The 23,946-nt window shown below is 45.0% G+C and overlaps 1 protein-coding gene and 1 long non-coding RNA gene across 21 annotated transcripts in view; one reads left to right on the top strand and one right to left on the bottom strand.

Annotated features, from left to right (window-relative positions):
- LOC138453382 (uncharacterized) overlaps positions 1-3,621 on the bottom strand; it is a 58,095-nt gene extending 54,474 nt beyond the window's left edge. The window contains exon 1 of the long non-coding RNA XR_011260408.1: positions 3,411-3,621. This is a non-coding gene — a long non-coding RNA (uncharacterized lncRNA). The remainder of the gene's footprint in view (positions 1-3,410) is intronic.
- DST (dystonin) overlaps positions 1-23,946 on the top strand; it is a 2,190,048-nt gene that overhangs the window by 1,207,347 nt on the left and 958,755 nt on the right. For 17 of the 20 annotated variants that reach the window (XM_069606170.1, XM_069606155.1, XM_069606164.1 and 14 more), the window contains 6 exons: positions 2,495-2,590; positions 2,684-2,811; positions 7,586-7,679; positions 8,034-8,188; positions 13,079-13,538; positions 13,628-13,756. In XM_069606170.1, the coding sequence (XP_069462271.1) occupies positions 2,495-2,590; positions 2,684-2,811; positions 7,586-7,679; positions 8,034-8,188; positions 13,079-13,538; positions 13,628-13,756 (1,062 nt within the window). Of the gene's footprint in view, positions 1-2,494; positions 2,591-2,683; positions 2,812-7,146; positions 7,414-7,585; positions 7,680-8,033; positions 8,189-13,078; positions 13,539-13,627; positions 13,757-23,946 lie in introns of those variants that run through there. The other 3 variants (XM_069606169.1, XM_069606166.1, XM_069606173.1) reach the window with 3 other exon arrangements.

Genomic DNA, 23,946 nt, shown 5'->3' with positions numbered 1-23,946 from the left:
TCGGTTAGGCGGGCTTCCCTTGCCGCCAAATCAAAGAAGGGATGGCAACCATGATTGGCGATTACTGACGTGTTGCTTTCAAGCGCTTTCTTGTCAAATAAATGGTGGTCTTCCAGGTGATCTGCCGGTAATATACTAGCAATAACTTCTGTCTCATCAATTGAAGAGTGTCTAGGTAGTTGAGATTTTTAACTATTCCCAGCAATTGATAAAGCATCAGAGTCGGTAGGTTTGCTTTTCATTTTATTTGTGCATGTACTTGGGTACTTTTCTTGCGCTTGGATAGCAATATGATCAGCAGCACTCAGAAAGATATGATCTGTAATTGTAGGAGCAGCTGTAATCAAGCTAAAACCGATGGGAACACCAAAGTTTAGGTCAACTCCCTCGCTCAACAACCCGTCAGTTTTTTTCAATAGAGATGTTTGTTAGATTCTGAGGGTCAAAAAGGATGTTAACTTTGCTTAGCGCGCAGGCTTTTTCAGTCAGCAAGTGCACTCATTTGTAATAGTTCTAAATCAGGGACATCATTGGTAGCGCCATTTTCCTTTGACGTTTATTGTTAAAGTCATCTGGAATAACCTTCAACCGCTCACTGGGAGATTTTTAAGAGTTGATGATTATTGGTACTCAATTAGAATTGGACTGATTGGATAGAAAAGGGGTTGCTGGGCGATAAGGTGGAAGAATCACCAGTGAAGAAGGCAATCCACGTGGGCAGGTAGGTAGATCAATTTTTACACTCTCTTCGCACTCACCTCCATCTCAATCATGCTGAGAAGCTGTGTCAAAAAAATACGCACCGAGAAGGAGTCGATTTCCAAAAAAACAAACACAGGCACACCCTGCGTCCTTCGCCCAAAAGACTGCGCCAGACTCTGCGGCCGCTCAGCGGCACAAGTCGGTTCTTAAAGGCACTGCAAACAAAAAGAGGACTGTTGGTAGATTCCAACAACATCGTTCTCCAGGCAAATCCGCACAGCATCTCAGGACCAAAAGACTTTGCGCCAGCACTATTGCTCACATGGCTGCCCCATCCCTTCTTCCAGTGAGAAAGTGGGGGGTACTTGAGTAGCTCACAGAGCCTAGGCCCACCAGGAAGGTGTCTGGCTTTATAAATGCCCTGTTTCTTCGTTTTCCCCCCCGTGGCCCAGGTTAAGCCTACCTCACTAACAAGCTATTTTGTGATGTCCAAACTACAACATGACAATTTACCTCCCCAGGAAGTGATTTTGTTGCATATTGGTGGTAATGGACTTTAGTGTTCATAGCTGAAATTGTGGCCATGTTGGTAATTAATGTACATGTTACATAATGTAATGCAACTCAGCCTTTCATCCTTCCGAGGTCGATAAATGAGTACCAATTTCGGTTGGGCGATATTGTATGTAAATATGTGCTATGTAAAGTGCTTTGGATTAAGGCGCTATATAAATAACACATCATTATCATTATTTTGAGGGCAACACATTATCATTATTTTGAAGGCTATGATGCGAGCACCATTGTCCACAAGAATAAATGGTGCTTTAAGCAGTTGTCTTTGTCCATGGCAATTTTTGAGCCAGGATTGCTGTCGCCTTTAGTTATTGGCAGTCATTTCATTTTATACTGTTTGCCTTGTCATTGCTTGTGGGCTGGGGTTGATGGCAGTTGCTCAAAATGGCTTTCATTTGCTCACCTGCCAGCGTTGATCCGTTAGGTTTGTGGGAGCCAGCCATGTAGATGGTGTGTGGCCCGCGTGCATGTGAGTCAGGCTATGTAGTTACTGTACATAGCACTGTTTTTGGACAAACAAATATTGGATAGGGGTAGTTTCTTTCAGATTACACTGCCTGGTATTTTTATTAAACAATGTATTTTTGGTAAATATTTTAATAATGGTGTACATATGTCGATATACTTCCTTGTCGTTTGGTTTTAATTTTTTTTTCTGTAATCGCAAAATACAATATGTTCTGTTATAGAATAAAATGTGAGACGTGGTCGCCCAGTGCAAAGTCTTTCTTTGCTTGGCTTCCGACATGCAGACAACTTGCCTTCTATGCTTGAATGTGAACACAACTAAAGCAGTCCATAGACAATGTGTGTGTAATTAACACTGCCTACATAGCACTTTCCGGCACTATCTTGCAGCTCCATGCAGCTTCTTTGTTTGATAGCTCACTCTGCCAATGTTGTCATAGGCTAAAGGATGAAACGTAGCGCCAGGATGCCAGGGTTCAAGTCTGTTTACACTGCTCTTTGCCTCTGGCACTGAACCGTTTGAGCTGTCTTTATGTGTCCAACTTTATTCCTGGCCGTGAAAGAGCTGTTAAGAAGACGTCCCTAACAAACAGCTGATAATTCAAAAAAAACATCATGTACAGTTAATGTCAACTGTAGCTGAAGGCTCCAACTGCGTTTATATCAAAAATAATGTGAGATTTTATTTGAAAGGCAAGCCAGGAACTTGATTTAATATATTGTTTTTTTTTTACCCATGTCTCCGAAGGCACTTTATAACCAATACTTGCAGTTTAAAGAAACAGAAATTCCACCTAAGGAGAACGAGAAATCACGAATCAAGCACTTTTACAAGTTGTTGGAGGTAGGGGTCGCCATACGTTTTTTTTGTACACTGAAAATACTGTTTCTTTCCTCGTGGGTGGACAAGAAGTGACTTGTTTCTTTTTTTCTGAAGGTATGGATAGAGTTTGGGCGTGTCAAGCTCCCTCAGGGCTACCATCCAAATGATATAGAAAAAGAATGGGGAAAATTAATAATTGCTATGCTGGAAAGGGAGAAGACGCTTCGGCCAGAGGTAGACAGGTAGGTGGCAGCGCTTCCCTTTGCCAGGGCTCCTCCGCATTTGCAGCGGGCTCTCTTTTGGCACCATGCCCGCCTTTGCGCGATCATATATTTTTAAACAAGTAACGCATTTTGAAATGGCATTGTTAGGCAATCATCAGGATTTGCCGCGAGTCGTGCCTTGGTTTGGCATCCGACCAAAAAGTGCGTCAGGCCAAAACGCTCATCGCTGCGCGTAAAACGAGCACGGCTTCATTTAGATACCGCTATATTGTTGAGATTGGGGAAGTGCGCAATGGTCGCTGGCTTATTCCCCCGTAGCCTGTCTGGGTCTGTGGTAACGGCTTTCCCCCGTGCCCACACGACACGCTAATGGGGGTTTCTTGACGCGTTTGATTGCCGTGTGGTGAACTCTGAGGACACGCTCGTTGCCCTGGTGTGCTGTGAAAGGCTGTTTTGAGTGGTGGGTGTTGAAATGAATCCCATGAGGCCAGCGAGTGAGGTGGGTGACCTTTCTGTAATAAGAATGTCGTCGTCGTGGGTGTCAACCACGTGACTAAGCCGCGCAGCGCGCAGCACACACAACCCAGAGGTGCAAGCGTTCCGGGCGCATCGGTTACCTGCGGCGGCTGCTGCAGCCTTAGTTTGGGAGCGGGAAACCGGGCTCCGCGAGAGTAGCTGTGGAGTTGCGCGGGCTTCTGACTCTCCCGGCGTGCACCGCGCTCTCGCTGCCTAGCGCGAGAACTCCGCTTCCACAGTCCCCTACTCCCCTCTGCTCTGCCACGAGCGCAAAGCAATGTTAACGTAGCTGTGTGCGTCTGCTCGTCCAATACTCCTCTCACTGTCGGCTTAATATGTGCGTGTTGGACTTTCCACCAAAAGAGTGTAAGCAATGTGTAAAGCATAATACGTATTTTGTGCTATACATTTTTGTGGCTACGGATACTCTATCCAGGCATAGTGATATAACTGTGGCCGATTGGTATTTTACAGGGAAAATCAGTCTGTAGTCAACACTGTCTGTAATGGCAGGATGTTTTGACGTTACCAACTCATCACCTCGGTAGTTTCGGTGCACAGAAGCCTTTTCATAGCGTGGGTGATTGTGCCCCCAACCACTGGTGACTCTGAACCTAAGTCTGCTGCATGAAAAAAGAATAATGGAGGGGGGGTTACAGGTTGGAAAAGCTTAAATAGATGTTGCAAACAGAGGGAAGAGGATGCAACAGGTGTTCTTTTTTTGAATTAGCATGGGGGTATATCCGTCCCGATAGGATGGACCATAGTTATGCTGGTGAGGAACGATAGGGTGTCCTCATGTGTTGCAATCTTTGCATTGTGTTTCCAAGGCACGTCTGGAAATGCATTGCGTTGTTGTTTGCACATCTTGGTACAAACGTGGTTGCTACTGTATTCACCAGGCATGTCTGGTTTGCTGTGTCTTGAGAGTGATGGCTAGGCTATGTTATTATAGTGATTTTCTGGACACGTTCAGACACCTGAAATCGACCCATTGCAGCGATGTCTAGTTTATCCAGCCCGGTTTTTCCATGCATTCTTGCACTTGTTGTCCCACATTTTTCATGGAAAATGGAAGCGTGTACATACGGGAATACAAAGAAAGAAACAGCACTGGGAGAAGTGTGCATGTCTTCCTACGTTGAGAGGAAAGTTAACACCATATGCACAAGCCTAACACATTTTATCTTGGAAGAGTATTGCAGTCATAGTCCAAAATGTCACCCTTCCTGCACAATTTGAACATTAAAGAAAAAACGTTTTCTGTATGTCTAATTGACTACACTCCAGACTTGTTTTTTTGTAATACAATTATGTCTAATTGTTGTCATTTTTTTATTAACACCATCTCATAGTCGGTCTTTTTGTCAATGCGTTATTGATACATTTCCAGAGCTTGTCATTGGACCAGGTTTTCCCCGATTCAAGATCAAGCAACAAATGTCTCACCAGATCTGGTGTAAAGCTATGTATGCCCATTAATGTAATGTATCTGCTTTTGTTCGTGCGACCCGAATTCGAACTCGAATGACTTACCCACTAGACTACTGGCACGTGTGGTTAAAGCACTTCCGAAAATTCCTGTCAGGAATGCACTCTGCAGCAAACATGCAGGTACAGCTTTGTAAAGATGTGCACCTTTTCTAATGTGCTTTCAACATTATAGGAAACACCCCCCTTTAATAATTAAATGATCTCCTGAAAAGTAAAAAAAAAAAACATTATGGGGGAACTGAGAAAAGGTTCCCCAGTTCTCTCCTTCCTCTAACATACAACCCCTGCATTCCTAACGTCCCCCGTGGCTCGTGGGGTCCCTTAGTTAATAATTTCCATTTCCAGCACTTATAATCTATCATTGCCTGCCTATCGAACGCATGTTTCGAACCATTGTCTCTTCATCAGGGCATTCTTGTACATGTTCTCTACTTACAATAAAACATGTTGTGTAGAATCTTTGCCGTTCTGGGTATCTCATGATTTATTGCACACAGCCCAATTAGCAGCATCCAATAGAAAATCACTGTTTTTTGCCCTCTTAAGTTTTTTGCGAAATGCCTAACATAGCTGTAATTAAACAAGCATTCTGGAGCACAAACTAGATATAACTGTATTTTTTAAAGTAGGAGTGGGGAACGTATTTACACCAGTCCTGGGACATCTGGATATTGCAGCAGTTGTTTGGTTCGTTTATATTGCTTGCCACATGGTGTGCAACACTTTTTTAGCAGAGTTGTCCATTTGAGTGAGTGCCTAAGGCCGTAATTCGGGTACTACCGTCTTTTATAGCACTGGTGATGGGAATCGTGTTGCATTTTGTAGTGGTGGTCACACACGTTCCCAATGAAGATACAATTTTATAGCAGCCACTTGAAAAGTCTGATCACTGCCAGTGAACGACGTTGGTATACTGTAATGGCCATCATAGAGGATGGAGCTGCTTGGCACTTCTGCCCGGATGACGTGCACATTTCCCTGTTTACCAGTGCAAGCCACGGGGATGACCTGTAAGCATGCTTCTCTACAAACGTCTATAGATCCTGTGCTTTAACACACTGCATGTCTATGCAATAGTGCTTTCATTGTGCACGTTTGCAGTATAATTGTGTGTGGAAGAGTACGAGGATTTCAATGGTCACTCCATGGAGTAAATTGAGACCCACTCATATACGGTCCTTGGCATGCCCTGCAAACAACTGATTTGATATGTTTGTCCCATTTATGGTTTGTTGTTAGGCGGTATTGACTGGGATACAGATAGTTTTGATTACATCATAGTACCATAATGTGGATGATTGTAATTCTGGTGTTTTTCCCCTGGTTGTGGGTGAACGCTCAGACTTATGTACTGCAGGCCGGGACAGTCTGCTGGTACCATGTGCTGCACACGGAAAATGGGAGGAGCAGGCACGGTGCTCTGAGAACCTACCCCATCTGTTCTTTACTTGCTGGATCTCATACCTGAGCAATACCTGTCCCAGTTAGACCTGCAGGTTTTCTGTGGCCTGCGAAGTGCTTCCAGGTCATGGGAAGTGTTTCTGGGTCATGTACACTATGCATCAGTGACATGAAGGCGTCCCTGTCAATCATACAGAATTGCCGGATGAAATAAAATGTTAAATAAATGCAGCCATTTTCATCCATATGTTGTATTCCAGTGTCGTCGTCGTCTTATTGTGTTTGAGCAAAGGACCACGCGACTTTGAACCCTATGGTTGTTTTAACTGAGCTTTCATCGTGGTTTCCCAAAAAGGCCAAACGGCCTGCCTGTCACCTGCATATAAACAGAGAAGTGGGCCCAGGTTGGGGCTGGCGCGGAGCTCTGTGAGAGCCAGTAGTGTTGAGAGTGGGACTACAGTCTGGCTCACGGAGCAGGGCGTTGTCGCTGGCTGCCCAGGCTACAACAGGTCGTTTTCGGCAGCAGGAGTTAAGTTTCTTTGTGGGATAGCGTGTTTTGCGTTTGGCTACCTGTGCACGGGTGTATCCTGGAGGAGCCCGCCACCAGCGCCCGTCGCACTAACTGATACAAACATTGGGAAGCTCCCCCCTTTTTTACCAGCTTGGCTGTTCACTGAAGAATTTCAAGTGCACTGAAGCTGCCTGCAACTGCAAGCTTGTTTGGGAATGAATAATGTTCGATTCAGGTATTTGGCATGTCTGCATGTGAGCGACGCCCAATTAAAGAGGATGAGTCCCTGCTTGTAGAGGGAAAGCAAACGTGAACCGCAGTATACGTTGCTGCAGGCCAAGCCCTCTGAAGGACTCGCAGCGTGTGATTTGCTAGGCCTGCCGTCTGCATGTTGAAACCTATTGATGTGTGTGTGTGTTTTATGCCCTTCCCTGGAGCTGTGCTTTCTGAGGGATCGTGTGTCGCTCCCACCAGTCTGTCAGTGTCAATGGCTGAAGCAGGGAGGCTGCGAGCGCTTTCAACATGAACAGCGTTAGTTATGGCTACCACAGCTGCGACTCGTTGCTTAGCAGCAGCACCCGCACCAGCACCCGCACCAGCGTGGGCTCCAGCGAAAACTTGCTGTCCGTCAACTGCGGCCCCACGCTGATCAACTCCTGCATCAGCTTCGGCGGCGACTCGGCCCCCGTGGTGTACAGGTACCGGGAGCCGCCTGCACCCTCGGTGCTCCGGCGTCGTCTGGGCCCAGCGCCAGCTTGCACCGGAGACGCACCGGGCAAACGCTGCTGTGGCGCTTGGAAATGTGAACGTTGCCGCAGGCCATGGCTGTGCTCTAACTGTATGTGCATGTTTTTCTCCTCTGACTCCCAGGTTAGAAATGCTGCAGCAGATAGCGGCCCGGATTCAGAGGGACAGCTTGGGATGCGAAGATAAATTGATCCTCGCACAGAACGCCGTGCACGCGGTAAGTGAGAATCGGGTGAACACCGTTCCAAGGGTGCTTATTGGGGCCAACGACTGCCGCATGACTTCTGGGCGCTTTATGATTTTATCGAAAGGACGGGGAATGGGCATTTTAGAATGGGTAGAATCCCACCATTTAGTCTGATGTGCATCGTTGTTATTTCCATGCTCATTTTGCTGCTATTGAAACTAGCTGTGTACATTCCTCTATTTTGCCCTTCCGCTGCTCTCTCAGTTTTACGGCCTTTTTGGGTCATCGATTTTTTTTGTTTTGCTTTGTCCACCCCTCTGAAATACATACACGTTACTATGGGTGACCCTGTGTAATATCTTTTCGTATTGTGTCAAAACGCAGGATGCCAAGCGGTTGGAATCGGGCCTCCAGCTCCAGCATGAGGCCGAGATTACAGGGTACCTCCTGGAGAGCGAGAACCTCCTGCGCCAGCAGCTCAACGACGCGCAAGTCCTCCTCGATGGAAAGTACTACCAGGCTGAACAAATCGTGCAAAGGTACGTGGCCAATTAGAATGAGGAAAACGAGCGCGACAGTGGGGCGGGGCTTCGAACACGGAGGCGTGTCCGTTTTCTGTGAAATGTAAAGAGGTGGCGTGTGCTGTTTGCTGACCTGTGCACGTCTCTGGTGTTAGATAAGTGCAACTCCACATATTCATGCCACATGCTGACTATGGCAATGTTTGGGAATACTCTATTTCTTTAATGCTTGGGGTCCAGCCTATCTCAACACTATTCCATGTAGTGCCCCCTCACCCATTAAATAGTGTACCTGCATTGCATATACATATAGTGCCACCTTGGGCAGGGGGGGGTAGCTTGTATTTGTTATAGCACTCTTGTAGGCACTAGGGTGTGTGTGAATTGTGACCAATCTAGTGCGATGAATACTCTTGCTTTTTATGTTATGTTGATTTATACCGCACACCACTACCACCCAGGGGCAGTCTCCAGGCGCTCACGTGGTTCTGCAAGAAAGAGGGCAGGGTTGATTAGTGAGAGTAGAAGGATAGGTCCAGAAACAGGGGAAAAAGGCATCTGTGTGTGTTGGGCTGCAGATGGGTTGAGTGCGTGCACTGACTTGTATCCGTAGGGGTGAGGCCCAATGACTTGGATGTTTGTTGTAAGTGAATGTCTGTTATGCTGGTTGTGTGTTTTATGTGTAAATCGGCTGGTATTTAGGGTTGTTGATCGCACTGGCTTGTGTATCTGTAAGGGTGAGATCCAATGTCTGGGTTGTTTGTTCTGTATTAATGTCTGTTATGTTGGGTGTGTGTTGTATGTGTGAATTGGCTGGTATTCAATGGTATGGGTGTGCGCTCTTGCTTGTTGTGTCCATAGGGGTAAGGTACAGGGTGGTTGTTGTATGTAAGTGTTATGTTGAGTCTGTGTTTGTGTATAGTTTGGCTAGCCTATGGGTGCATATAGTACAAGGGAGGCGTGCAAGAGAGTAGGAGGAGAGGGGTGGTTAGTACATTGGGTACTCTCAAAGTTCTTCTAGGTCGCTAATGTGCACGATTCTATCTGAATTTAATAGACACACTGGAGGCGAGATAGGCGGTCTAGTCGAATATTTTATTGGGAAGTTATTAACATGCTTTATAAAGCATGCACAGTTCAAACGTGTGATAACTACAGGACTGCCACATTGATGAGAACACTTTCTTTCTACGACATGCTGTCATCTAATGTTTGAGTCATCTATTCTTCAAAGATGGAATAACATAAGTAGAAGAATCAAAACAATGGGAAGGGTGATTCGCACTCGGGATATTGTGTCTCTACACATTTGGTAATCTTCAGTATAGTCCAAACAGTCAACAAGAGGCAAAAAGTTCTATTGGTGTGTTGGATTTATTCCATGATGTGCACAGCCGACACATGTTTTGACCTCGTGATCGTTTTCAAGGCCTGTTCCTGGTTTAGTGACACCTTAGTGGACTGAGTTTTCTTGTTTAAGAAAAATGGATGAGCTACGTGAATTGCTGGGGCTGTGTGTACCAGATAGTCAATGCCTGCCTCATCTGAGATCAGATTATGTTTCCCAGCTGCAAAATCAGCCTGTGTCTATGTCCGTTTGGAGCTACCAGACACTAATTCAAGTCTTCAGATCCAGTGCGGAATGTTAGTTAGATGGATTCGTATATCACCTAAAATAGGCAGCAATATCGCCTTGGGATTGATCCCTCCAACAAGTTCTCGTGCAGGCCTTTTTTTTAGACAAAAAGGTCAACATATCTTGTGGACCCTTGCACACAATCAAAATGTCATCAATATAGCACCTACAAGCGATCAAATTGTGACAGAAAACGTCTTGGTTGCAAATGTGTGTTTCTTCATACTGAGCCATGAACAAATTTGCAAGGGGGGTGCAAATTTAGCACCCATGGCCACACGCTTTGATTGCACATAATAGTTACCATTGAATAGACAAGCATTGTTACAAAACCAGAATCTCAGGAAACTGTTGAGCATTTCAATGTGCTTAAAGTATGAGGCAGAAGAGTTATGAAACATATAATCAATAATTTTCACTGCCAGGTCATGGACAATGCTGGTGTACAATGCTGTCACATCTAGAGTTGCTAACATGAAACCTTGTTGCCATACCAAGGTCTTCAGAAACTGTAGTACTTGAATACTGTCGTTATGTAGGATTTCATTTTAAGAACATGTGGTTTGAGAACATCATCAAGGTAATGAGACAATCCTTCAGTTGCCCAACCAATGGCACTCATGATTGGCCTGACCTCAGGCAACCCTTAGAATGGTTTGTGAATTTTCAGTAGAAAATATAACGGCAGCATGGTTGGTTCCATAATAGTTAAGAATTTTTTCTCATCATCGGTCAGGTACCCCCTGCTGTACCATTCCTGTACTAGGGCCTGTAGATCTAACACAACCCCTTTGGTGGAGTTAGATTTGAGTTGAAAATAGGAGTGGCTAGGTGTTGCATGCCCCTTTCAATGTAGTCTGAAGTATTTAAAACAACCGCATTCCCACCCTTGTCTGCTTCCTTAGTGGTTATGTTACTGTCCCTTGAAAGTTCCTCCAGAGCCTTGGATTCCTGTCTACTTGATCCTTCTAGTCACATTTTCCAAACCCCAGTGGGTGGGTTTGGGGACAGGGTGATCGCTGCCGAACTATAACATCACAATAACTTTTTTCTATTTAGAGTGGTCACTAGCGCAGAGATCCTATATAGAACCCATAGAATACTTTTATCTTCTTTGACAATATAAGTACCAGTGAATGCTTCACTCCTCCATGTATTGCATCCAATGGGGGAGGAGTCTTATGACTCATCAGAGGCACCACCTCTCATGAGCCATGACCCTCAACTCCGCCATTCTGGGAAATGCCATATTGCACACCTCACTGGCAATTGTGTGTGTGGCTGTGCAAGTTACGTAAAATGGAGCCTCAGCCTTAAGAAGGTGATGCAGAGCTTTTCAATCCATGTTGTAAAAAATAAATGGACACCAATTAGAAATGTCATGGTGACAAAGCATTAGGGTAAACATGGGCAGTCCATTTTATCAGCCTTTTCGGAAATAAATGGCATCCGCGTTTACTCAATGAACACAGTGTATCACTCTCTGCACTGTTAGATCATTTTTCAGGACATGTGTAGTGTTTGTCTGGGACCGTCAGAACGGAAGAGTAAATTGATACGGACCAACACTATCGGAGTCAAGATTGTAATTTTACTAAATAGGTTTGAATTGTTTCCCAAAATAATAATACGTTTCAAACATGTAAGAATTAACATAAACAGGAACAGTCTCCCAAGGGTAAAACGTACTGTTAGTTAAGCGCAGCTGGGTAGCTTCCCTAGAGAAGGACTTGACTGGACAGTGGCACGAATCTTCTTTTATATAGTGTGGCATGGTTCAAGATATATGCATGTAAAAGCTTCCATACTAACTGTAAAATGGTTCATGCCTTCAAAGGCAGCCATTTTGAAATGCTATGGAGGGTAACCAGGATAAGCAAAAACGTGGAGATGTTTCCATGATGATGCTGAGAGATGGGGTTTTCCATTAACCTGTTGATTAGTTCGGTGGAAAGACACGTGTCTAAAAGTGTTGTGGTTGGCAATTGCAAATCCACTACTTATTAGTGAACGTGCTTTAAATCTTTATCAGTGATAGGCCAAAAACAAGGCCAAAGCACAGCCTCTTGTCATGAAAGGGTGGAGAGAGTAATTCGGAGCTGGTAATATGTAAATCAGGAAAGGTTTTAATATGGTGGTTATGAGCAGCAACAATGACCACTTCGCTTTAAGCTGCACACCCGCTTCTTAAAGGAAGGCTTGAATGATGCTCAAAGGCATCTCTATGCCGCAACTGTATGCCACTCGCGAGCTGTGCTCCTCCTGAGAGTGAAAAGAAAATTCCACGCCCTGACCCTTTCTGTGGGAGTAGTGTAGACGCTGGAGGATGATGCAATATCGCCCTCATTTCATTGTTCTGTTAGCGAAGGACTCTTGCTCATAAGTGTTGTAGCCACAGGTGCCTCATCATAGATGTCGTGTGGAAATCAAATGAAAGTGATAGTATATTGTCTACTGGTGCATTGACATTTATAACACATTTTCTCAAATGGCAAACACCATAGGTGGCAGATTCATCACGTGTGTTTGTCACATAACTGGTACCTTTGTTGTACTGAAAATGATATGCACATCTTGATAGACACACGTTACACCTGTAAAGAGACTGCTGCACCATTATGCATTTACATTTTCCCCGTGGTATTCTCCAGAAATGTCATGGTGGAGGCCAGAGGGAATAAGACGTGAATAAGCATTTGCATCCTAGTGACACAGGTACACTACGACACGTGCATAACTCTGCCAACTGCTGCGTGCAGTGTTGCTGCATAATTTAGCTGGCCAGTGTTCATGGGCATTGCAGACGTGTACCAGCGGCTGGCAGTACAATCTTTTGAACCTACCATATGACATTTGGGGATTCACTTAAAGGCAAATGTGGATGCCCTCAGACAGCCTCTCCCTGCTATTGTGTTTAACGCAATAGGTGTTCTTTGTAGTCTACACAATGCACTCTGTGCTGATAGATTTTAGAGGGTACAAAGAAGGAAGTTCTAGGTAAACATGTCGTTGCTGCTCTTAGGACTTTTATTTAACACCGATGATTAATTACACTTCCCTCATGTTCGAAAAAGTCACCCGTGCAACAAAGGTACCAGCAGAGAAATGGTGTTCCTCTGCAACATTGCTGCTTCTAACCCCAGTGATATCAGTGCTGCCTTTTCATTTCCTTTTTATTTTAGTTTTTGAGCCATCCACTGTACTTGGCATGTATGCTGAGGTTGTTCTCTTGTTGGTGCCTTCAGTGTAATATTTTTTTCTTTTTTTAACAGAGTCGCCAAGTTGCGCGACGATCTTATTGCCTTAAGGAATGAATGTTCTTCTGTGTACAGCACGGGCCGTGCCCTGACAACAGAGCAGACAAAGTATATGATGTCAGGAATAACTCAAAGCTTGAACTCTGGATTTGCGCAGAACTTAAGCCCCAGCCTAAACTCTGGTCTCCCGCAGAATCTTTCTAGTCTTGCTCCATCCAGTTTGACGACAGGCCTGCCACATGGCATGAACGCCAGAATGACTCCAGCACTGAATCCCTCTTTCCCGGCTAATTACGGCCACGGCTTAATCCAGAACTATATGCCATCAGTGGACACCGCTGCTCTGCAAAACCTCAAGCTCATGCAGATCCGCAAGCCAACGATGAAGTCCGCCATTGCAGATCAGAATATGACCGACGAAGAAGTCAATATGAACTTTGTTAATGACCTGCTCAGCTGGGTGGATGAAATGCAGGTAATAACCAATTGACGAACCACGCATCCTTCCTTGTGTTCTGTGTAGACTTCAGGCTCACCTTGTTTCCACATTTTCCTCTCAAAAAGGTGCAACTTGAGCGAGCAGAGTGGGGCTCCGACTTACCAAGTGTCGAAAGCCATCTGGAAAATCACAAGAATGTCCACAAGGCAATTGAAGAATTTGAGACGAGCCTTAAGGAAGCTAAGACATGCGAGGTAGAAGAATTTAATATTTTCTGTGTCTTCTGATCCATACCACAGCCTATTGTACATGGTATCTGCAGCGGTTTCATATTCAATATGGCGCTGTCTGACAGGGAAGATTTAATAATGTCATTTTAAAGTATCCCAAACTGTTTCTGAGCTCCGTTTTCTGATAATGTCCTGCTACTATTTGACTACATCTGATCCTTATTACTATGGGATTCCCATGTTCAAAACCACGTGGAATAAGCAATAGTTTTTTTTCATGTGTCATGTTTTCTACATTTGATAGTGGCTGCAGTTTGAATCATGTCAGGCTGGTTACTATGAGGCCTAATGGTGTGGAAAAGGCATGACATTTTTCTATTCTAGCGTCCACATGAAGGAAAGTTTGCTCTTTACGTCCGACCGAACCACCTTCTTCCGACAGCTGCTCTCACTCAGCTTCAATAGACTCTGAACAATGGGGTCCACCTACACTCAGTGACACTACACTCAAACAACTACTGTACGGCTTGTCATATGTATGATTAAAATCCTTAAATAGCCTGCACAACAATGCAACAATCTTAAGCAACTTTAGCCTTTATTTGTAATATATGTAAAATAGGCAGTGACAAAAGCAAGATGATCCGATTCACCACAACAAAGGGTATCGGGTAATAATATCCCCACATATATGGTCGCCTTAAATAATATCGCCGGGAAAATGTTGTGGCGATATTATTTGGGTGACCATATATATGGGGACGGGCAAAAAATCCATTGTGTGTGGGGAAGGTATGACCATATTAACTCAGAGTCCACCCCACTGCTCACTCCATGTGCGCATACATGAGATCGCACCAGAAATCACTACCGACTTTAAAAAATGACACCGTGGGTGACATTTGCAAGGGGAACTCTGTGTTAAAATGGTAAAATTCCCATATCCACCAAATGTCCTGGTTTTGTTGCAATGAATTGGATCATCCTAATTCTGTATGAACTCAAGTTTTTTCCCGCTGAATATTAAGGGTTTTGTTATGTTATATCTTGTCTAGGGTACACTGGCCATGGCCTGCAGCATGGCCACTATCCATGTTGCATCAACCATTACAAAAGGCAGAGGCTTACTGGCCATGGCATTTGATCAAGATATGTGACAATGGCTTACAGCCGTGGCCTATATGCCCCTGCATATTAACTAACCAGACTGCACCAGCCATAGGGCCTCATCATGAGTTGGCTGGTATCCCGGCGCTAATTGCGCTGGGATACCGCCCAATGCAATTAGCGTTATGCAATTAGCGTTACCTCAACTCTGTCCGGTGCAAATTGCGCCGGATCCCGATTCGAGAGGCGGGGGGCTTGTAAGTCCTCATTCCCATTGGGTTCATTGGACCCAATGGGGTTGGGTGAGATATTACCACCAGCGGTAATAGCGCCGGAAATGGCTTTAAAGCCGGCACATTCATCTCTAGCTCTGAGCTGGGGGGGAATGCCCCGGAGCAAGGGATTGCGCGGAGCGGTAAATGCAGTGACAATAATGGTACTGCCGCATTTTCCCACTCCGCCCAACTCGTGATGACCCCCATAGCCTTTTCCATTGTATGTATTGCAACAATTAGGCAGAACGCCTGTGGCCCAAAATCCCCTTGCTAGTAACTAAACAGGTCCCACTGGCCATGGCCTTCAGTTGTGTCCATCGTCCCCATTTCACCAATTCAGCAAAAAGACTATGGCACTCACCCCCTCACTAGTAAAACTGTCAGTTCCCACCAGCCATGAGTACTGTCTCTGTCACACCAACACAACTAAAATGGCATGGACAACTGACCATTGGCCCGTACCCCACTAACCCCCTCCTTTCATTTCAGTGGTAGTCTCTCCCTGGAAAATCCAGTGGGAACATAGCACCTCAATTCCGCTATGTATTACCTTGGTAATCATTACCAGTAATCATGCCCAAGGTAATGCAGCCGTTGCAATTTACCGCCAAATTATGAAAACGCTTGACAATTTTAAAGTCTTCCCCATCCCCACTGTCAGTTCCCATGTGCATCCCTCCTCCTTCTTAGGTCCCTACATTTGCCCCCTCCGCGTAAATCCTCATTGACACTCTCTTATTATCTCTTTTCACTCGCAGGTTCCTGTGAGGTATTCTTTTCTTGAGCATGTCTGCCAGCATTTTTGCAGGATTCCCACAGCAAGGTGAACACATTCTGCTACAAAACAGGCTATCTAGCCCACCCCAAACACTACAACTGCAGGTGGTCCTATTTCCCCACTCCCACCATTACCCGAATGTCAATGCACTGTAACTCCCCCACTCCAAATCTCGTTTTGAGCAATTTTGTTTCTCCAGCTTGTCGCAGGTTTCCTACGTTAATCGCTCGCTTTGAGCCAAAAAAAGGCAGCTTTTAATTTCTAAAAAGCTTTATAACTTCATTGTACAATGGAATGTATACAAAAGGTTTTTTGGACCATGGGCACCCAGTTCTCCATACATTTTATCAAACACTTCTGGGCAGATGTACACCAAACAATAAAAAGAATCATGTGACTATCTGTGCTCATCTTGTAATTATCTGATGCAAATCCATCCAGTGGTTTTCGCGGTATAGTTATTCAATTGAAGCACCCTTTTCTCTAAGGAAACCGTTTCACAAATGTCCCCCAAAATGTTTAGTTTGGAGGGGCCCGTGCCAGATGATGTTTTTGGAAAATGTCATCCAAATCTGTCTAGCGAGTCCACATTTATTGGCAAGAGAATTTTCGGAAAAGTCAACAAAAATACTATCATTATTATTAGGGTATTTATTGAGCCCAGACCTAGCGCAGACCTAGCTTTGGGAAGCAACAGAACACTTTAGGACACAGAGGTGGGAAGCACAAAGTGATGGAATCAAAGATACAAGGGAGTGGGGAGCAAACAACGATGGAGCGGGAGAAATGGCCAATTTGGCAGCAAGGGATCTATGAGGAATCCGTCAAGAGCAGACCACGCAATCTCAGGTAAGGAGCGCAGTGGAGGGGGTGGACCTAGGTGTTGGGAAGAATCAATGGTCTTGAGCTCGTACCTGAAATGTTGAAGCGTGGGGGCATGTCTGATGTTGACGGGAGGTGGTTCCAGAGTCTGGGGCATAGACAGAGAAGTCTGTCTTCTGGTTCTTTCCTTCCTGCACCTGCCGAGTTCAAGCCTGTACATATCCTTACTTCTGGTGGATTGTAGGCCTATGGAGATACTGAGTTTCTCAGTTAGGTCGTTTCGGGACTTCAGGGCGACAGCCTTGTAGATGATGCAGCAGGATTTGAAGATGATACGTGCTTGCAGTGGGAGTCCCTTCAATTTGTTGGGGTCAAGGTAATGTGATTGAATTTTCAGAATCCTTTGAGTCATGCTGCAGCATGTAGGGCACATTTCAGGGGTGCCAGGGTAGTCGCTGGAATGCCTCCCAAAGGGCATAGCTACCATGCAGGTGGGAAAGGACCAAGGCTTGAACAGCATGTCTGAAGATGTTTTCTGGGATTAAGGGCTTGATTATCCAAAGGAGAGCAAGTTAGTAGCTTGCTTCATGCTGTTTGAAGGAGAGGTGTCTATTGATGTCAGACCCATGAGACTTGGCACCAGTGGCCATCTAGGGTGTGACGTTCTAGAAGGTTCATGGCAGAGAGCCACGTCTGGATGTTCGGTGTTAGTCAGCAGTAGGAATTGGGTCTTGGAGGGGTTTCAGCTTCAGGTCAGCACTGGACATCCAGGACTGGTTCCATGTGAGGCAGGCCTTGAGCATGTAGATGTCTTTGATGGAGGATATCTTGAGGTAGAGCTGCGTGTCATCTGCGTATTGGTGGATGTTATGTAGAGCTAGGAAGGTTCTGAGAAGTTCTATGTAAAGATTGTAGATGGCAGTGGAGAGGATGGAACCTTGCACGGCTCCATAGGTGTCACACACTGAGGTCCCAGATGAACCTATGCCTTCTTCCCCAAGTACCAGCCAGGGAAGAACAAAGAAAATCAGTGGCCAGAAATTGGGACAAAAGGTGAGACAGGATACAGCACCGCCTGGCACTCAGCAGCTTTAAGAAAACAGGGAATCAGTCACACAGAGTCAATACTGTATTTATACACACTATAACCCCCTGTATACATAGCATACCAGATTCAGGAGTAGTTGGGCTTTGAGGAAAAGGGTCTTCCACTGAGAGTTTCCACAAAGAGGCAACCTAATCCGAACAGCTCAAGAGCGCAAACTAAGTGAATGACAGTGTATAGTTCAACAGTCTCACCAGAGTACCAAGTAGAGAAAGAGTCACACCAAGTCCAATGTTAAAAAGTTCTGAAATCCAGGGGAAATCAAAAGCCGTTCCAAAGCCAAAGTTCCACAGTCAAAATCCAGTAATCCAAGTCCAGAAAAAATCCAATGCACCAGAACCAACAAGGGAAAATACAGCAACAATCCGTAAAGCCAAAAATTCAACAGCAAAGGAATCCAAAAAACACATGCAAAAGCACAGCGCCACCTGCAGAACATCTGAGAAGCGGTGTCATCGAAAATTCTAGCTTTTAAATACTGCCAGAAGTGACTTCATCATTGGTCACGTGATGTCATTATTGTCACGTGACCACAGTGTTGCGCCGTCGAGCAGCGCATTAACGGCGTCTCTGAGGCACCATGGCAACTGCCTTGCACACCGCAGTGAGGAGCAAGGGAAAGAACACCGACACGGCTGGATCCGGTGCAAGACCACGGACGAACCCAGGGAGGGCCACCACATCCAGCGCCGAGCAACCGCCGGCCCAGGAAAGGCGCACCATAAGCACGAGGCAGCAGGTAAGCGAACAACAGCGGTCGATGGTTGGAGTTGGTGGTCTGGAGGAATTCATTTGGACAAACTGATGGAGGTTAGCAAGTTGGTATTTGAACCAGCTGATGACGATCTTGCTAATCCCCAGGTGGTGATGTAGAATATCGGATGAGTGTCTGGTGGTCTACTGTGTTGAATGCTGCTTAGAGGTCAACGAGAACCAGGAGGCAAGGATGGCCATCATCAAGGATTTTAAGAGCATTGTTGATCACGTTTATTGTAGCTGTTTATGTGCTGTATCTGGTTGTGAAGCAAGATTGGTAGGACAGAAGGAGATTGTTAGCTTCAATGTGTTCAAGTAGTTGAGTGACTGCTGCTTTCTCAACGATATTACCTAAGAAGGGAAGATTGGTAATAGGGTAGTAATTGCTGAGATTGTCAGGTTCCAGTGTTGGTTCCTTGAGAAGTGGGAGGCTATGTTCGATCTTGATGGTTGAGGAGAAGATGCCTTGAGTTAAGGAGCTGTCGAGATTGTTAGGTAAAGGAGGAGTGTTCCAGTCTGAACGGTCTGGAGTACGGAGGCAGGGAAGATGTCGTCCATGTTTGAAATGGCCTTAAGGGAGGCTTTTTTTATTTATTTATAATGCGCTGGAACAGAGCACTTAGGCATAGAAAAGCAGACAAAACCATACAACAAAGAACAAAAAAGGTCTGACCATCAGGAGTAAGTTATGTGCGAGAAACAATTCAAGAAACACCAAATAACTATCGACTAAAATTTATTAAGCACAATTCTTACATTCGCAATAATTGGACAAATGATTACATGGACTCACAAATGAAGGAAGGCTGCTCTGGCCACAGCCAATAACAATACAGTCAGTATTGGGCCCAGTGCACCATTCTTTACTATGTATCCTTCGAAGAAGTCTAATGTCTCGACCGCTTACACAACCAGGGCCCACTTTAGAATCAAGCCAAAACAAAACCCTGTGCTTGAGCGCCACTGTATATTCCACTCGCTCTGGCTTTTCAACATTGGTGATGATAATGCTCCTGTAGTCCAAAGCCAAATCTCAATGAGAGCCAGCCGATATTACAGGCATTCCTGCTTTCATGACTCAAATATGTCTCCCATGAGAAGCCATGATCATTATTGGTGAAAGATTTATCCGCTTTTTAGTTTTATTTGGGGGTGCAGAGACCCCTCTCGCCCCTTCCACCAAGGTAGGGCCCACATCATGGGACTTGCTATTAAGCTGAGTTACTTTGATCTCCTTTGTTGGATTTTCCTCATTGGAACTCATAGACACAGAGGTTTGACATGTTGTATCCCTCCTATTGACCTCTGGCTTTCTCAAATCATATTGGCACACTAGATCACTCTAATTGAAGGGGGCTTCTGAGATAATCTCATCAAAGGAGTCCACCCAGTTGCCAAAATCTTGATAAGATTTACATTGGTTCAGATCGTGAATGATTTTATATTTAATAAAATGCCAGTTTCCACTTCTATTAGACTCCTTATTTTCCGGGCATAACTGCACCATAGTCTCACTAATCACAGCATCCATGCTCTTAGGCAGAGAATGCACCACCTCCATCAGGACCGAAGACGTGAGCAGAGCTTCCGGGTTGACTAGGACTAGATACTTCATCAAAAAAACCAACAAGATCCTTTTGAATTGTGACTACTTCCAGCTCCACTGTGTTCTTCCCTGAAACATCCACAACAACACCCCCCTCTTTCTCCCCTGAGTCCCAGCCATTTTTGCAGAGGCACTGTCTTCTCAGGGCACTCCTAGCCATGACCTCCCTCACTTTATTATTGCCCATGGCTATACATGTAGGAGGATCTAGCCTTTCAACCATATTGGCTTGAGAGCCCATTTCACTTGACGAGCAAGACTTCATTTGTAGGGAAAGCACTCTAGTAATGGGCATAGCGCAAACACTAGTTCATTTAACACCAAAAAGGCAGGGAACAAATAGCATAAATCTAAGTACAACAGACTGGACAAAGCCAAACAAGACTCATATTCCTCAGAAGACCTTATATTAGTAAGCCCCGGCCCCACCCTCTCCACAATATCCCTTACTGCTTTTACGAGGCTCCTTGGCTGCCTCCAAAAGAATGTCTCATGATGTGTGGGGCAGATAAGTCGTGGGGCGCAGAGGCACAGGTCCCAAACAAGTCCCGAAGGCACAGTGATACTGGAAATGGCGCCAAAGAAGAAAATCAGCATAGCAAACCACACAGTGAGCCGAGCCGATCGACCATTCCAGGTTAGAGGAAGGAACCTGGAGACGCGACAGCTGTGCCTGATCCCACCGTCAAGCCGCACTGCAGCTACAATAGAACACGACTGCAGCCGCTTCCGACAGCTCCGTTCACGTAAAAGGGATGCTATGGTGGCAGTGAGGTCTCCTATAGTGAGTGTCTTGAAAGTGCCCAGGTAGTTGTGGTTTTGAAAGATGGGATGTGTTTGTGGCATTGGTGTCTATGAGTTAGGGGATCATGTTGAACATGTTAATGATGAAGGAGTTTATGGTGGCAGATTTGTCGATGGAGTGTGGTACCGGTGGATCGGGCAAAGGTTTGAAGTCATGCTTGATGGCTTTGAAGAGGGTACTGCTTTCATTGCTGGCCTTGTCTATGCTATGGTGTTTTGGTAGTAGTTGGCTTTGGCAGTGGTGATCAGTCTGCGTGTAGCAGAGTTCCTTAGGCAGGGCGAGGTCGGATGCCCTACAGGATTTTTGCTAAGTCTTTTCTTGTTTTCTGATGGTTCTTTTGTTGAAGTTGAGTTCTTGTGTACCAGGGCATGGAAGGTCTAGGCTTCAAGGTCTGTTGTTTCATTGGGGCATGGCTGTTGATGTTGGTTTTGAGGGTGGTGTTACATTTTTTGAGAAGCGAGCCGCAGTCCTAGTTGTATGATGTAGATCGACCAATGTGAGGTGGAGATTGGTGAGGGCTTCCGTGAGAGCCTCCATTGGGAAGTTCTTAAATGATTTCAAGGCTTGTTTGTTTCCGATAGGCGTGCATGAATGGGGTGGTGTGACTAATGTCAAGGGGATTGGCAGATGGTCCGACCAATCGAGTGGGATTGGAAAGGGGTGATGGAGGGTGGGCAGGGCAGTAATGATGAGGTAGAGGATATTAAGTTTCCTGTGAGTAGGGAAATGTGCTCTGGGAGGTTGTGTATCGAGTAGGCAGTGCAGTGAAGATCTATCTTCATTGACTTGGTTGCTGTTTTGGTTAACGTAAGGCAGGGACACCCCTACTAGTGGCAAAAGCTGGGGTAAAATATGCTAATGAAACATTGTAACCTTGCACCGGATTTTATCTATTTCTATTAGTTACACCTTATTCTTCAATGGCGGACTCCTGAAGGGGATACCCGCTTGTTGTGCAACTGCTATGAAACACTGGAGAAATTATTCCTGATGTTAGAGGAGATGGGTTTTGGGTCCTGAGTCCTACCAATCCAAGCAGGAATTGCTCTTTTGTTCATCTGCCTTCAGATACCTGGGCGAGAGAAGTCCTTGATCTAAGAGTTAAGAAAGGAAAGGAAGGGGCATGTTTTAGCAGGTGGGTGGGGCTTTGGTCACAGGATAAAGTTCCACTTGCACAAGCACATCAACTGAAAAACAAAAGAGACTGGAGGGCTGCTAAGTAGGGAAAAAGGGTGGCAAAACAGGAAAGCACCAAAAGAGTAGCAGTGATTGACAGGTCGGTGGGGCTTAGGTCATGTGACGTAGATCCACTTGCACCAGCTCAACAACTGTAGAATACTAAAAATCCCAAAATAGGTTATATATGTATGTATATCCTACAAAGAGATATTTTGGTTGTGCACACACTCGCACACAGAAAAACATGGTGCCTTCAACAGAAGCGCTCAGCCTACAAAAAGCAGTGGGTGCCTCTGGGTAGAGTGAAAGCTACTCTCCTGAAATGAATCCACACAGGAAATCTAGCAACCAAACATACCGTGTTTGGCCTTTTAATCAATGGCTGTTTCAGCTGAGTTTTGCTGACGTGGTTTGTAAATAAAGCACATTTTTAGAAACGAGTGCCTGGGTCTTTGAACTGGCGACGAGATTAATTACTTTGATGTTCGGTTGCTCGTTCTTATTTGTGGAGATATTTATATGTTTGCTGTTTGGGTGGGGCAAGAAAGAATAGCACTAGAATAACATATTGACGTGAACTCCTAGTCATTCGAATTTCTGAGCAATTTCAATTTGTACAAATCACCTGAAATTTATGGTATCCAAAGTTTAGATCAACCAGGATTTGATTTTGTTAATGGATGATTTTTGTATGTAGAGCCTTGTAGCAGAGGGCAGACCACGTCATGACAGTGCTGCATTTTATTTTAATTATGGAGTGTTGGAGAACAACCCCTCAGATGAGTGCAGCATTAAAAAAAGAAAAGCTGTACCCCCCAAGATAAACACAGAGAAAGAATATAGCCTACTTTTCCTAAGCATATACACGGCAGAAAATAGTCTTTTTTGTTTGTTAGAATTGTAAAACCCATACGTTCTGCCATCTATATTTCTGAACATGTTCTTACATTCCACGTCCAATTCATGGTAAAAATAACAGTGCAAGTCACACTATTGTTCACAGCACAACTCTGATATGTGTGCTTTGGCCATTATAGGAAGGTAACTCGCGCTGCCACATCACTCAGATATTGGAAGTTAGGTTTTCTGTATGTACAGTAAGAAACGCATGGTGGCAAAGTGATCACAGTCCAAGGGTGTTTATATAACTTTATAATGCGTGAGATAAACACCTAAATCTAAAATGGGAGCAAGCTACGACGATGAAATCATAATAAGACAGTCCTGGTGGCATCTTGTCAAATAAAAAGAACCTATAGTAAAAAAAACTATTGTCAATACTTACTACTAAATTACAAAAAGAATTTGGAATAATGTTCACCAGAAAGGAAAGAAGTGTTCACAAAATGATAAGTCAGGGTGGTATGGCTGGGTCTCCCTTCCCCAAGTGTTAAGCACTGGACAAGGCAGGACTTCTGAGCGGAGCACACTCCTGGGCCTCATCTGCATGAGGTTCACAGTTCCAGTTCAACGATATCAGGAACTTTCCAAGGCTAAGTCTCTTTCCTGCAAAAGTCTCTTGCCTTAGAAGGTCTGCTGGTTCAAAGTAACAAATAAACAAATAAAAGTTCCTTCAGTTCTCCTATACCTTGGGCGATTGTTATTCGCCCCTTGGATCTCCCTTCGCCGGGCTCAGATCCCTCTTGCAATTTGGGCCACCCTCTGTTGGGTTCACCATGGTCTTTCATACATTGCTTGTAATATTCACATTGTCTCTTTAAACAATTTCCCAATGCCGACAACCCTCGACCGGGTTCACTCTTGTTGACACAATGTTCACT

Source organism: Ambystoma mexicanum, chromosome 4p (assembly GCF_040938575.1).
Source record: "Ambystoma mexicanum isolate Mex_15411 chromosome 4p, UKY_AmexF1_1, whole genome shotgun sequence".
NCBI classification, from domain to species: Eukaryota; Metazoa; Chordata; class Amphibia; order Caudata; family Ambystomatidae; genus Ambystoma; species Ambystoma mexicanum.
The sequence above is the reverse complement of the archived record's forward strand: the minus strand, read 5'-3'. Positions and strand labels throughout refer to the sequence as shown.